This window comes from Bubalus bubalis, chromosome 16 (genome assembly GCF_019923935.1).
Source record: "Bubalus bubalis isolate 160015118507 breed Murrah chromosome 16, NDDB_SH_1, whole genome shotgun sequence".
Taxonomy (NCBI): domain Eukaryota; kingdom Metazoa; phylum Chordata; class Mammalia; order Artiodactyla; family Bovidae; genus Bubalus; species Bubalus bubalis.
In genome coordinates this window covers 6,652,128-6,667,572 of record NC_059172.1, presented here as the reverse complement: position 1 = coordinate 6,667,572, position 15,445 = coordinate 6,652,128, and the positions used below count along the sequence as shown (strand labels likewise).

General features: G+C 37.1%; 1 protein-coding gene and 1 pseudogene across 1 annotated transcript; both read left to right on the top strand.

Annotated features, from left to right (window-relative positions):
• Window positions 1–2,537: 2,537 nt before the first annotated feature.
• LOC102391653 (olfactory receptor 4A47-like) lies at window positions 2,538–3,485 on the top strand. Its single transcript, XM_006057418.4, has one exon. The coding sequence runs from the start codon at window positions 2,538–2,540 to the stop codon at window positions 3,483–3,485; it is 948 nt and encodes a 315-aa protein (XP_006057480.3).
• Window positions 3,486–6,932: 3,447 nt separating this feature from the next.
• Window positions 6,933–12,579, top strand: LOC102414112 (annotated as a pseudogene).
• The last annotated feature ends 2,866 nt before the right edge of the window (window positions 12,580–15,445 follow it).

The following is a 15,445-nucleotide window of genomic DNA, read 5'->3' as shown; positions in this document are numbered from 1 at the left end:
TAAGATATTTTGGTCTATATTAATGAAAACAGTTGAATAAAAATGATTGTTTTCTCATCATGTTTTACATTTAAGAGAGGTATAAGCTTGCTGATATGCTTAAATTGAATTTCTGATATTTTGGAAAAAAAAAGTGAAGATTGATTATCCATATTGGTTCAAGAACTCTGTTACATACATACATGTAGCCCACTAGATACTCACAAAAACTCAGTTAAGTATTTATGACTCAGAGTGGTTACCCACTTACTTAAAGTATTACACCTAGATTTATAAAAGTATATATTACAGGCTTTGAAATATCTTTCATGATAAAAATGATATATATTTTCCAAAAGAAGAGTTGTACAGACATTTGATTTACACATATTAATGATGAAGTTTATCTAAAACCCAGTTTCATAAGGCTTTTGGCTCTCATGTCATATAAACTGGCCTCTGGAGTAGAAAGAGACATTTATGATCAAATATAATAGTCAGTTTGCTAAATGGAAACCTCCTCAAGGGATGTTCAATATCACTGAGTATCAAGTGGAACAAGATTAGAACGTGGCTGGTTAAGACTTATATGCTATTTGTCATGAAAAGGTTGAAAAATGAAGTCAGGAGCCATCTTTGAACCTCAAGAGATATCCTTTTTTTTTTTTTTAATTTTATTTTATTTTTAAACTTTACATAACTGTATTAGTTTTGCCAAATATCAAAATGAATCCGCCACAGGTATACATGTGTTCCCCATCCTGATCCCTCCTCCCTCCTCCCTCCCCATTCCATCCCTCTGGGTCGTCCCAGTGCACCAGCCCCAAGCATCCAGTATCGTGCATCGAACCTGGACTGGCAACTCATTTCATACATGATATTTTACATGTTTCAATGCCATTCTCCCAAATCTTCCCACCCTCTCCCTCTCCCACAGAGTCCATAAGACTCAAGAGATATCCTTATCTGGAAAAGAAGGAGAGTGTTAATGAAAAGATGCTTCCACATTTACACTCCTATTTTCATCCTCTGATAGCATCACTCCTGGTATAGGGCCTGACCATTAATGAATTAGTAGACACTATGAGATGTCTCTGAGTTTACGTTACCTGAAAAATGTGACTCAAGGTTAAGTAGCCGGTAAACGGTAAATAGTTGTACCGTTCTACAATATGTTCCATCATTTTAGAGGTAAAATGTTTCTGATCTCTGAAATTACATTCTACAAAAGAATAAATGGAACTATAGAGATGGAAAAGCACTTTGCCTATGTGAGGGCTAATGTAAAGTCTTAGCCGAGTGAACATAGAGAATTGTAATACATAGGCTTGGGGAGGCAATATCTGGAACAGTGATTATTATGGCTTATATGATATAGCTGGATTGAAGACATTTCTATGTCTTTACGAGATAGTTGAAAAGGCTACTTGCTGGCTGTGAACAGGAATCCAAAAGGTAAATTTATAATAGTTAATAGTAGATGCAGATGTTTCAGTTGTGTAAATTTATTTACTATGTATGAAATTGCAAACTTGGATTTATAAGAGTTGAAAAGTTGAAAACCTTTTCCTGGAATCACAAGATTTTTGAAGTGAACTAGTTTAAAATTCAATTTCTCTCACTGAAAAATGTATGATTTTGAGAAAATCAAACATTATAAGCCTGTTTCTTTAAAAAATTAAGTTAATATTTCTTACTGTGAAGACTAAATTTTATACATTAATGTGATTTTATAGGAGACGGCAACGGCACCCCACTCTAGTACTCTTGCTTGGGAAACCCCATGGATGGAGGAGCCTGGTAGGCTGCAGTCCATGGGGTCGCTAAGAGTTGGGCACGACTGAACGATTTCACTTTCACTTTTCACTTTCCTGCATTGGAGAAGGAAATGGCAACCCGGTCCAGTGTTCTTGCTTGGAGAATCCCAGGGACAGAGGAGCCTAGTGGGCTGCCGTCTATGGGGTCGTACAGAGTCGGACACGACTGAAGCGACTTAGCAGCAGTAGCAGCAGTGATTTTATAAGTGCAGAGAGTACATGCATTTATATATATGGAGATATGAAACATCAGTGTAAGCATGGAGATTTGTGTATCCCTACTGCTACTGCTAGGGCTATGGATGGAGGAGCCTGGTAGGCTGTAATCCATGGGGTCGCTCAGAGTCGGACATGACTGAGCGACTTCACTTTCACTTTTCCACATCCGTGGAATTCCCTATTTATTTCCTATAAAACTCAGCTGAAGTATTGTTTTCGTTGAGAAACCTTCCCAGATCCAGAGTTGACTATAGATATTCTGGCAATGTGAGCCCTTATCCATGAATATATGTAGTGACACTTATAAAATGAGTTGGTGTGGCCTGACCCCTCATTATACGTCTAATCACTGAGAATAGGGGAACATTCTGGTTTGACTTCATGATCCTAATGTCAGGTTTAACACACTGAATGAATAAAGTACATTAAGCTTATAAGCCATGTAAAGGTGTTTTTAATTTTTTGATTTGATTGATAGGTAAACTGTTCCTCATATCTGAAGTCAGCACCTATAAGGAATAGATGGAACCAAGAAGCAATGTGACTCACTTTGTCCTCCTGGGCCTCACACAGAATCCCAAGGAGCAGAAAGTCCTTTTGGTTCTGTTCTTGTTCTTCTACATTTTGACCATGTTGGGCAACATGCTTATTGTGGTGACTGTAACATTTAGTAAGACCCTGAACTCACCGATGTACTTTTTCCTTGCTAGCTTATCATTTATGGATGTCATTTATTCCTCATCTATTTCTCCCAAACTGATTTCAAGCTTGTTCGTGGGGAAAAATACCATATCCTTCGAATCCTGTATGACCCAGCTGTTTACAGAGCATTTCTTTGGTGGATCAGAGGTCTTCCTTCTGCTGGTGATGGCCTATGACCGCTATGTGGCCATCTGCAAGCCCTTGCATTACTTGCTGATCATGAGGCAATGGGTGTGTGTTGTGCTGCTGGTGCTGTCCTGGGTTGGAGGTTTTCTGCACTCAATTGTTCAACTTAGCACTATTTTTGGGCTCCCATTTTGTGGCCCCAATATCATTGATCACTATATGTGTGACATGTACCCCTTATTGGAACTCGTCTGTACTGACACTTATGTCATTGGCCTCTTAGTAGCAGCGAATGGAGGACTGATCTGCACTATAGTGTTTCTGCTCTTGCTCGTCTCCTATGGAGTCATCCTGCACTCTCTGAAGAACCTGAGTCAGGAAGGGAGGCGGAAAGCCCTCCAGACCTGTGGTTCCCACATCACTGTGGTTGTCTGCTTCTTCGTTCCCTGCATTTTCATGTATGTGAGACCTGCTAAGACCTTCCCTATTGACAAATCATTAAGTGTGTTTTATACAGTCATAACCCCCATGCTGAATCCATTAATCTACACTCTGAGAAACTCAGAGATGACAAATGCCATGAATAAGCTTTGGAGAAGGAACATGGCATTTTATGGTAAAAAAGTGCATCATCCACCATGAAGGGGGTCATTTGACATCAGAGACCACTTCCTCGGAATTCAGTAGCTTTCTCAAATCTGCAGCTGATTTCTTTTTCTTCAAAGAATTTATAATTATAATATAAAAAGTTATACTATAACTATGCAACTGTGCTGTTAATAACATGAATAGTTCTTCTCCATAGTCGAATGTAAGGTCAGTAATATTTTGTTATCACTATACCTAGAAAGATGTAAAAGGCTTATATTGAAGGAGCCAATATCATGTAACAGATTAGTGAGGAAATTTTATATAGTTACACCGATTTTTAACCAATTTATGCATTTTTTCTTTTTAATTTTTCCAGACAGTATTTATTTTTAGTTAGATTCTTGTCTTTTAAGTTATTTTTATTATGCTGTTTAAAGTATTTAATGCTCTATACTCTGTGTTCTTTATAAAATTTCAGTTGCATTATACACAAAACTTTTCATGTAACCCTAAGTTTTTTAAACAATTGAAGTGAAATAGATAATAATAAATAGTAAAAGTGCAAATCATACAACATGGGAGAAAGTGTAGAATACATTTCCTATTTATCTCTCAATATATTTTCTAGTCCACTTCTGCAGGGACACTCTATTTCTTAAGATCCATCTGGTAATAATCTATGTAAAAGCAATTATATTTAAAGACATGTATTTTTTTTCCTGTGTAGGTAAACTTTGCTTTTTTAGTAACATCTGTGAAGTATTTTCCTAGCAGTCCATTTAGATCTAATCCTTAATTTTTCCCATACTACATCATACTCCTTTATAGAGACACACTGAAATAGTTTCCATTCTTTTTCATGTTGTTCCTAAACTTTTTCTATGAAAAGTAATTTTGCAATAAAAATATGTTTTTGAATGTGTGCAAGTATGAGCTCCTGGAAGTGAAGTTGTTGATATATGTGTTGTGTCTGAATCAATGCTCAGGTAATACATTTATTTAAAATATTGATGGTCATAGCTACTGCCATCTTTGAAGTTGTACAAAGAGCTACACTCCTGTCCACAGTCTGTGAGAATATTTTTGTCCACATTCTCAAAATCAGTCCTGATAAATACTGATGGCATATGATAATCAGATGAAATTTAATTGAAATTTGGTTTTATAATTTACCACAAGTCCTTTTGATATAATTGGGTTTGGACATCTTTTCACTTCTTTGATATAATTTGTATTTTTTTCCCCCTAGAATTGTCTGTTACTCTCTTTTATCTATTCATTTAATTGTTGATCCTTTCCATGCTGATTTTTATGAAATAATTGTCTAATAAAGAAATGACACTTTTGGCTATTGTACACATAATTGATATCTTTCTGGCTAGTCACAGAGCAAGGTGTCCTGGAGCTGGTGTCATTTTGCTGGTTGGTAGAATGGTCAGGCCAGGGTGTCCTGGGTGGAGCTGGCCTGCTGGTGAGTGGGCTGGGATTGACTGGGCTGGCATCAGGGCCATGGTCTGGTGGGTGGGGCTTTGGCTCAGTGGGTCCTGGGCTGATGCTTGCCCACTGGTGGGTGAGACCAGGATCTCGGGCTAGGGCTAGCCCACTGGTGGTAGAGCCAAGTCCCAGCGTCCCTGGCTGCGGGCCCAGGGGCCCCAGAGCTTGTGTTGTCTGAGTGGTTAAAGGTCCCAGAGTTTCTGGGCTGGTGTCCTTGTTACTACCCAGGGTTCTTGACCTCCTTAATCAATAGAAATTGATTAGAGACCAGACAAGAAATTCAGGCAAGACTTTGTTGGGGTCCCCACTGCAGCGGCGGGTAGGAAGGACAAACAACTCCTTTGGTGGTATTGTGTGCAGGGGGCATGCACAGTACCCTACTTTTCTCCAGACTCTGCTTTTTTGCTCCAGGATCCTCAGAAGTGGTGTATGTTCATGCCAAGTCTCTTCAGTGTAGTCTGAGTCTTTGTGGACAGTTGCCCACCAGACTCTTCTGTCCATGGGGTTCTCCAGGCAAGAATACTGGAGTAGGTTGCCACGCCCTCCTCCAGGGGATCTTCCCAACCCAGAAATTGAGCCCGTGTCTCCTGAGTCTCCTGCATTGCAGGCAGATTCTTTACCACCGAGCCACCGGGAAATCTCCTATTACCTTAGTTCTTAAACTTATTTTAAAAATTGTGGTCAAATATACATAACAAAATTTTTAATTTTAACCATATTAAAGTGGCATTAATTCACCCTGTTATGCAAATGATATCACTGTCTATCATTGGCAGAACATTTCCAGCTTCCCAAACTGAAATTCCACAGCTATTAAATAAGATTTCCCTTTTCCACGCAGTGAGCCCCAGGCAATCACCATTCTACTTTCTGTGAACTTGACTACTTTAAGTGCCTCATGTAAAGTGGAATCATTTTTTTTTTTTTTGATTGCCTTTTTTCACTCAGTGTAATATCCTTTCCCCATTAAATGCCATTGGCACCCTTGTTGAAAATTATCTAAGCACATATAAAAGGTGTACTTCTAGACTCTCTTAATTCCATTGGTTTGTTGTCTGTCTTTATTCCAAAACTGGTGCTGTGACTACCATTGTTTTGTGTAATATTGCAGAATCAGGAAATACCAGACTGACCACTTTTTCTTTTCTTTTCAAGATTGACTTGGAAAATCCTTGAGATTCCATATGAGTCTTGGCATGAATTTTTCTATTTCTGCCAAAAACATTTTAGGGTTTTGATAAGGATTGCACTGAATCTGTAGGTCACTTACAGTCATATTAACATCTTAATGCTATTAAATAACCCAATTCATAAAATTCTTTCCATATATGGGTGTGTGTTCTCTGAGTAACATATTGCAATTTTCAGTTTACACGATTTTTGTCTCTTTGGTTATGTTTTTTCTTAACTATTTTATTCTTTATGACATGCTTGTAGGTGGAATTATTTTCTTTATTTCTCCTGGGTTGTTCATGATGGTATAGATATTTGACACCATTTCACATAAAATCTCAACAAATTGGAAATAGAAGGAGTGTACCTTGACATAATAAAGTTCATATATTTAAAGATCACAGCTAACATCATCCTCAACTTTGAAAGATTGAAAACTTCCCCATTAAAATATGGATGAAGAGGGCACTCTCACAAGCCCCTTTTACCATAGTATTGCCATACAAATTCTTGTGAAAATTGTAGAGTTTTCTAAGTATAGCTCCTGTCAACTCTGAGAGTAAGATAATATTATTATCTCACTTTTTAAATTTAGTTTTACTTTCTGTAATAGTGCTTCTTTATGAAAACCTTTCTATTTTATATTGGTGTATAGCCAATTAATGAGTGTCACCAGTGACTCAGTGGTAAAGAATGCACCTGCAATGCAGGGGACTCAGAAGACAAGGGTTCAATGCCTGGGTTAGGAAGATTCCTTGACGACATGGCAACCCATTCTAGTATCTTGCCTGGATAATGCCGTGGACAGAGGAGCCTGGTGGGCTATAGTCCATGGTTCTTAAGAAACTGGACGTGACTGAAGTGACTGAAAATGAAGGCACAGCCGTGAGCAGTGCTGTGATGGCTTCAGGTGGACAGCAAGCGGACCCCCTCATGGAACCACGCATCCATTCTCCCCTAACTCCTTTCCCTTTTGGGCTGCCACATAACACTGAACAGAGCTTCCCGTGCTGTACAGTGGGACCCTGTTGGTTATCCACTTTAAATGAAGTGGTTTGAACATGTAGATCTCAGTCTTCCCAACTATCTCTCCCACATTGTTCTCCACTGACAACCATAAGTTTGTTCTCTGTGTCTCTGAATCTGTTCTGCTTTGTTCCTTGGTATCATTTCTGTAACAGTGCTTCTGATGGTATTTGTTTTCTATCCTTTCAATCTCATCTTAAACATATCCTTTTAAGAAAAATCATCTCTGGTTGCATTATCCATAGTAGAATTTTCCCTCTTATTTTCTGTCACACTACCCTACTTCTTAACTTATAAGTAGTGAAAAGAATAAAACTACTTTATTAAACCGTTTCTTTCTTTATTATCTGAATCATAAATAAATAACATCCATGCAGGAGAAAAATTTTGCATGATTTTCCAACCGATTTTAGAAATTGCTGGGCCCTCACTCAATGTACAATGCTGGCATAATACAGGTGTACTAACCTTTTAAAAATTAATAATTGGATAAATAATTAGCTGTTATCTCTAAAATGCTAACACATTTAGTTGTGTTTTCTGATATAATTTTATATCTCTAACAAAATTTTAAGCTGAGAATAAGTTCAGTTCAGTTCAGTTATTCAGTCATGTCCAACTCATTGCCACCCCGTGGACTGTAGCAATCCAGCCTTCATTGTCCATCAACATATCCCAAAGCTCACTCAAATTCATGTCTGTCAAGTTGGTGATACCATTCAACCATCTCATCCTCTGTCCCCTTCTCCTCCCGCCTTGAATATTTCCCAGCATCAGGATCATTTCAAATGAGTCAGTTCTTCACATCAGGTGGCCAAAGTACTGGAGCTTCAGCCTCAGTCCTTCCAATTAATATTCAGGATTTATTTCCTTTAGGATGGACTGGATCTCTGTGCAGTTCAAGGAACTCTCAAGAGTCTTCTCTAACACCATAGTTCAAAGGCATCAGTTCTTCTGCGCTCAGCTTTCTTTATAGTCCAACTCTCACATCCATATATGACTATTGGAAAAACCATAGCTTTGACTGGGTGGACCTTTGCAAAGTAATGTCTCTGCTTTTTAATATGCTGTCTAGGTTGGTCATAGTTTTTCTTCCAAGAAGCAAGTGTCTTTTGATTTCATGGCTGCAGTCACCATCTGCAGTGATTTTGGAGCCCAGGAAAATAAAGTCTGTCATTGTTTCCATTGTTTCCTAATATATTTGCCATGAAGTGATGTGACCGAATGCCATGACCTTTGTTTTCTGAATGTTGAGCTATAGCCAGCTTTTTCCCTTTTCTCTTTCACTATCATCAAGAGGCTCTTTAATTTTTTGCTTTCTGCCATAAGGGTGGTGTCATCTACATATCTGAGGTTACTGATATTTCTCCCGGCAATCTTGATTCCAGCTTGTGCTTCATCCAACCCAGCATTTCGCATGGTGTACTCTGCATTTAAGGTAAATAAACAGAGTGACAATATACAGCCTTGACTCACTACTTTTGCAGTTTGACCCAGTTCATTGTTCCGTGTCCGGTTTCAGCTGTTACTTCTTGAGCTGCATACAGATTTCTAAGGAGACCCGTAAGATGGTCTGGCATTCCCATCTGTTAAGAATTTCCCACAGTTTGTTGTGCCCACTTGACTTCGCATTCCAGGATGTCTGGCTCTAGGTGAGTGATCACAAAATCATCATGATTATCTGGGTCATGAAGATCATTTTTGTATAGTTCTTCTGTGTATTCTTGCCACCTCTTCTTAATCTCTTCTGACTCTGTTAGGTCCATACCATTTCTGTCCTTTATTGTGCCCATCTTTGCATGAAATACTCCCTTGGTATCTCTAATTTTCTTGAAGAGATCTCTAGTCTTTCCCATTCTATTGCTTTCTTCTACTTCTTTGCTTTGATCACTGAAGAAGGCTTTCTTATCTCTCCTTGCTATCCTTTGGAACTCTGCATTCTAATAGGTATATCTTTCCTTTTCTCCTTTGCTTTTAGCTGCTCTTCTTTACTCAGTTATTTGTAAGGCCTCCTTAGACAACCATTTTGCCTTTTTTTTTTTTTGCATTTCTTTTTCTTGGGGATGGTCTTGATCACTGCCTCCTGTACAGTGTCATGAACCTCTGTCCATAATTCTTCAGGCACTCTATCAGATCTAATCCTTTGAATCTATTTTTCATGTCCACTGTATAATCATAAGCGATTTGATTTAGGTCATAACTGAGTGATCCTGTGGTTTCCTTACCTTCTTCTATTTAAGAATTTTTAAAATTAAAATTTAATTTAAATTTAAAATTTAAGAATTTTTTTTTCTCTATACAGTCAGAAAAAGCAAGACTGGGAGCTTAATGTGGCTTGGATCATGAAGTACTTATTTCCAAGCTGAGAATATTGAGTAGTAAATAGAAGAATGGAAAATCTTCCTCTGAGAGGTGCAGGAAATATATAACAAAGAAGTTCACTGGGACAAAATGATTGGGGTGATTTTATTCTTGATTGGCAGTTGTCTCATAATGATTCTAAAGCTATTTTTCCATGTTGCACCATTATGATATTTAGTATGAAATTTGGTCTAATAATATCTTTACCTATAGATGTTCTTTAACAACTTTGTGGAAAATTCCAGTGTATTAATTAAAGCAAGAATCAGTCTTGGACACATTCCAATTCCAAGACTCCATGATAAATTCAGCTGGAAGGGATGAAATATTCCATAATCTCACCCTTAACAGGGAGAAGATGCTATCCACTTAGTGACTGTCATGCATTTTTCAGGAGGTCATTTCTTACACTTAAAGCATGACAGAAAAATCGCATCAGTCTTTCGAAATCTGAAGTCAACTAGTCTGTCCATGTTAACATGAGGGTGAGAAGAGCTAAACATCCAAATGCTATTTTTCGTTTTTATGTTAGTAGGAAATAAGTTGTGAAAAACTTCCCTAGGAAATGGCTAGTTGATATCTATGTTTTCTATGAATACGGAGGATTTGCTGGTCATTTTGATACATTTCCTGATAAACTATTTTTTTCTGTGTGCCATGGAACTCCTTTCAAATAATCTATATTTTATATAAAAATGAACTTCTGAATAATCAGAAGACTCAGTGGAGAAAAAGGACAGACTGCCAAATGAAATAAACTCAAGTAATAAGGCAGCATTTGGCCTCTGTCATCAAACTGGATGAAAAACAATTTCAAGTGCTTATGAATAACTTCAAATCATCCTTAGATTCTGAACAAACCTCCACAAGGTAAGACTAACAGAAAATAATGAGAACCAGGCTCACAGTTGTATGACTTTCTTTATGTAAGAAACCAAATTACTTTGAAGTCAAACAAATGTACATTCAGTTCTAGATATATCACTTAGAAATGTGTGATTTTGGGAAAATAAATGATATGTTCTGAGTATTAGATTCTTCAATTATAAAATGGCAATTGCATTTCTTATTATTGTAAATATTAAATGTGATACATTAGACTATGAGTGCATAATTGGAATATACTGTAGCAGTTTTGAGCAATAGAGTGATATCATCAGAATAAAACTTAAAAAGACAATTTGAGCTGCTTTAGGAGAATCAATTTTTGGAGAATAAACACAAACAAACTTGGTAGGAGGGTACTGCAGCAGACCAGGAAAAAATTAAGAAGGGAATGAAAAATTAGTGATATATTTTGAAAGTAGAGACAACAGGATTTAATAAAGCTTTATGACAGTATCAAGTGCAGAGGACGGCAATTTTTTTGTCAGGACAATAGCATGGAAAATGATAGTATTTAATGAGATAAATAGGGAACGCCTCTTTAAATTTTGTATAGGAACTGCTTATGTTTTTCATGGAAAATTTAAAAGCTAGTTTTATAAATACTAAATTGCCAGTCAACTGGATGTCAAAAACTAGAGATGTTGCACATACAAATTTGAAAATTAAGCGAGAGAGAAGGGCTGGAGACACAAAATTAGACTGCTGCAGCATTTATTGGTCGGGAAAAGGGAAATATCCACCTGAAGACCTAAGACGTATCAATGAGGTCTGAGACAATTCAAGACAGGGATCTTGTATTCATAGTTTTGTCTACTCACATTGATTATGCAAATTACCTTAAGAGGTGTTACACATTTGTGACTTTATAAACGATGCTCCTTTTCATACAATTCTCTTCCCATCTTTTTTTATCCTCTCATTAAAACAAAAAACAAAAAAACAAAACTCAGCTGAAGCATTGACTCCGTTGGGAAGTCTTCTCTGATTCTAGTTTGATATGCACCTATGCTGTGACTCTTAGCACTGTGTGAATATTCACGCAATGGCTGGAATTGCCTGATTCCTTATTATGTGTCACATCACTGAGGGTAGGGTTCTATGGCTTTTTCAAGCTGGTAATTAGAATGTCCTTGACATATTGGACCCAAAATGTATGCCATTCACATTCTTCTCTTGAATGGATAAATTTAAAAATTAAACATTTAATTCTCCCTGCCCCCCACCTTGTTTTATATGCAAACTGCTTCTAATACACAAACTCAGCTCTTGTAAGGACTAGATGGAACCAAGGAGCAATATGTCCTCTTGGGCCTCACAAAGAATCCAAAGGAGAAAAAGACCTTTTTGTTATGTTCCTGGTCTTTCACATTTTGACTGAACTGGGCAACTTTCTCATTATCATTACTGTGACTGTCATTAAGACCCTGAACTCACCGACGTACTTTTTTCTTGCTAGCTTATCATTTATGGATGTCACTTATTCTTCTTCTATTACCCCCAGATTGATTTCAGACTTATTCTTTGGGGCAGGGGGGGAAACATATCCTTTGAATCTTGCATGACCCAGCTGTTTGCAGAGCACCTTTTTGCTGGATCAGGGGTCTTCCTTCTGCTGGTGATGGCCTATGACTGCTATGTGGCCATCTGTAAGTCCTTGCATTACTTGGTGATCATGAGGCAGAGGGTGTGTGTTGTGCTGCTGGTGATGTCCTGGTTTGGAGGTTTTCTGCACTCAATAATTCCACTTAGCACTATTTATGGGCTCCCATTCTGTGGCCCAAATGTCATTGATTACTATACGTGTGACATGTACCCTTTATTGAAACTCGCCTGTACTGACACCTGTGTCACTGACCTCTTAGTTGCATCCAATGGGGGGCTGATCTGCACTATAGTGTTTCTGTTCTTGCTTGTCTCCTATGGAGTCATCCTGCACTCTCTGAAGAACCTGAGTCAGGAAGGGAGGCGGAAAGCCCTCCAGACCTGTGGTTCCCACATCACTGTGGTTGTCTGCTTCTTTGTTCCCTGTATTTTCATTAAGGCAAGACCTGCTAAGACCTTCCCCATTGACAAATCTGTGAGTGTGTTCTATACAGTCATAGCCCCCATGATGAACCCATTAATCTACAGTCTAAGAAATTCTGAGTTGACTACTGCTATGAAGAAGCTCTGGAAAAGGAACACCATATCTGATAGTAAATAAGTGCATCATCTACCATGAAGGGAGCCATTTGACATTGGGGTTCATTTACTTAGATTACAAAAGTAATTTTAAAATTTGATTCTGATTTTCCTTTCTTCAGAGACTTTATGATAATTATATGAATGTTTGCAATTAATACAGCCATGCTGTTATTAACAGTTTACCTACCTATTAGGATATAAGGTCTATAATTTCTTGTTTATTACTGTACCTAGAAAGAGGTAATGCCTATATATCTAGGAATTAGTAATATATATTAAAAAATAGAGACATCACTTTGCCAAAAGAAGTCCATAGGTCAATGCATAGTTTTTCCGATAGTCATATCTGGATGTGAGACATGGACCATACAGAAGGCTGAACACAGAAGAATTGATGCTTTTAAACTGTGGTGCTGCAGAAGACTCTTGAGAGTCCTTTGAAATGGGAGGAGGTCATACTAGTCAATCCTAAGAGAAGTCAACCCTGACTATTCATTGGAATGACTGATGCTAAAGCTGAAGCTCCAATAGTTTGGCCACCTGATGGGAAGAGTTGACTCATTGGAAAAATCCCTGATGCTGGGAAAGATTGAGCACAGGTGGAGAAGGGGGTGACAGAGGATGAGATGGCTGGATGGCATCACCAGCTCAATGGCCATGAATTTGAGCAAAGTCTGGGAGATAGTGAAGGACAAGGAAGCTTGGTGCACTGCAGTGCATGGGTTCATGAAGAGCTGGATATGACTAAATATCAAGAACAGTATTTAACAGAAAAGCTTTGTTATACAGTAGAAATTAATACAATATTGTAAATAAGTAATATTTCAATAAAATAATTTTTAGAAAAAAATAAAAGTTAAAAAATTTATTAAATTATATCATTAAAAAATGAATTAAGAAATTATTATGAGTTTTACTGATTTTTAGGTTTATATATAGTTAACTTTTAAACTTTTTATATAGAATTTTAACTATTATATAGTCACTCTGAAATTTAATAAATTCATGTATTTATCTTTTTTAGTCTCTTTTAGAGACAGGATACTTTTTATATAGATTTGTGTCATTTAATTGGAACATTTTTATGTATACAATTTTTTATATTTAATTCTATATAAGTTGCTTTCTTTACTATATTTAAGTTGAATTATTTACAAAATGTTTAACTTAATGCTTTAACTTTATAAGAAAAATTGAAATTGAAAAAAGATATTAATAAATAGTATAAAGGAAAACCAAGTAAACTGGGATGCAATGTCAAATAAATTTCCTATTTTTCTCTCAGTATTTTCTAGTCCTCATGCTCAGAATTTAGCCCTAAATTTGTTTCTTAATTGATGGCTTAATTGTTGGCTCAGTCAGTAAAGAACCTGCCTGCAACATGGGAGACCTGGTTTCGATCTCTGATTCCGATCCCTGATTCAAGATCTCCTGCAGGAGGAAATGGCAACCCACTCTAGTATTCTTGCTTGGGAAATCACATGGAGAGAGGAACCTGGTGGGTTATAGTTCATGGGGTTGCACAGAGTCAGATAAGACTTAGCGACTAAACCACTACCACCAATAATCTTTGAAACACAATATATTAACCAATGTATATTTGCTTCTTTCTATATATGTAACACTTGCTTTTGGTATCTGACATATGAAAAATATTTCTATTATCAATTCATAATATCTCTTAACTTTTCTTAAGCTACACAATACTCTGTATAGATTTATACTAAAATTGACATGTCCATTCCTCTTCATTTGGTTCCTAAACATCTCTATGAGAAATAGTTTTCCAATAAATATGCTTTTGAATTGTGCAATTATGAGTTCCTAGGCATAGAATTTTTTTTTGCTATTTCTTTTTTTAATTTTAATTATTTTATTTTTTTTACTTGACTATATTGTATTGGTTTGCCATACATCAACATGAATCTGCCACAGGTGTACATGTGTTCCCAATCCTCCCCATACCATCCCTCTGGGTCATCCCAGTGCACCAGCCCCAAGCATCCTATATCCTGCATCAAACCTGGACTGGCGATTCATTTCTTATATGATATTATACATATTTCAATGCTATTCTCCCAAATCATCCCCCCCCAACAGAGTCCAAAAGACTGTTCTATGTGTCTCTTTTGCTGTCTCGCATACAGGGTTGTTGTTACCATCTTTCTAAATTCCATATATATATGTGTTAGTATACTGTATTGGTGTTTTTCTTTCTGGCTTACTTCACTCTGTATAATAGGCTCCAGTTTCATCACCCAGAGGGATGGTATTGGAGGGAGTTCAGGATGGGGAAACACGTGCACACCTGTGGCGGATGCATGTTGATGTATGGCAAAACCAATACAATATTGTAAAGTAAAAATAATAATAATAATAAATAAAAAAATATATAAAAAAGAAATCAAGCAGATAATATCCATCCCAGGAAGGGAGTCTTAAAAAGAGAAAAGTTTCCAAACACCAGGAAACACTCTCACTGCCGAGTCTGTGGCGAGCCTTGGAAGCATAGAGGGCAACATAATAGGGAGGAAAAATAAGTAAATAATTAAAAGCCACAGATTACGAGCCCAATGGTAACTCCTCCAGCGGAGAAGCAGCTTAGTGGCTGGCCATTGGAAGTTGACAGAGATCAATTGAAAGCAATCATCAAAGCTGATCCTCTTATAATTACACAAGAAGTTGTGGAAGAATCAAAATCAACCATTCTGTTGTCATTCAGTGTTTAAAGCAAACTGGAAAGGTGAAAAACTTCAATACTTGGGTGCTTTATCAACTGACCAATAATAAAAAATTGTTGCTTCAAAGTGTCATCTTCTCTTACTCTGTACAACAACAATGAACCATTTCTCCATCAAATTGTGACCTGTGACAAAAAGTGAATT

Coding starts and splice junctions, on each gene's coding strand:
- LOC102391653 (XM_006057418.4), top strand. CDS start 2,538: ATGGAACCAAGAAGCAATGTGACTCACTTTGTCCTCCTGGGCCTCACA.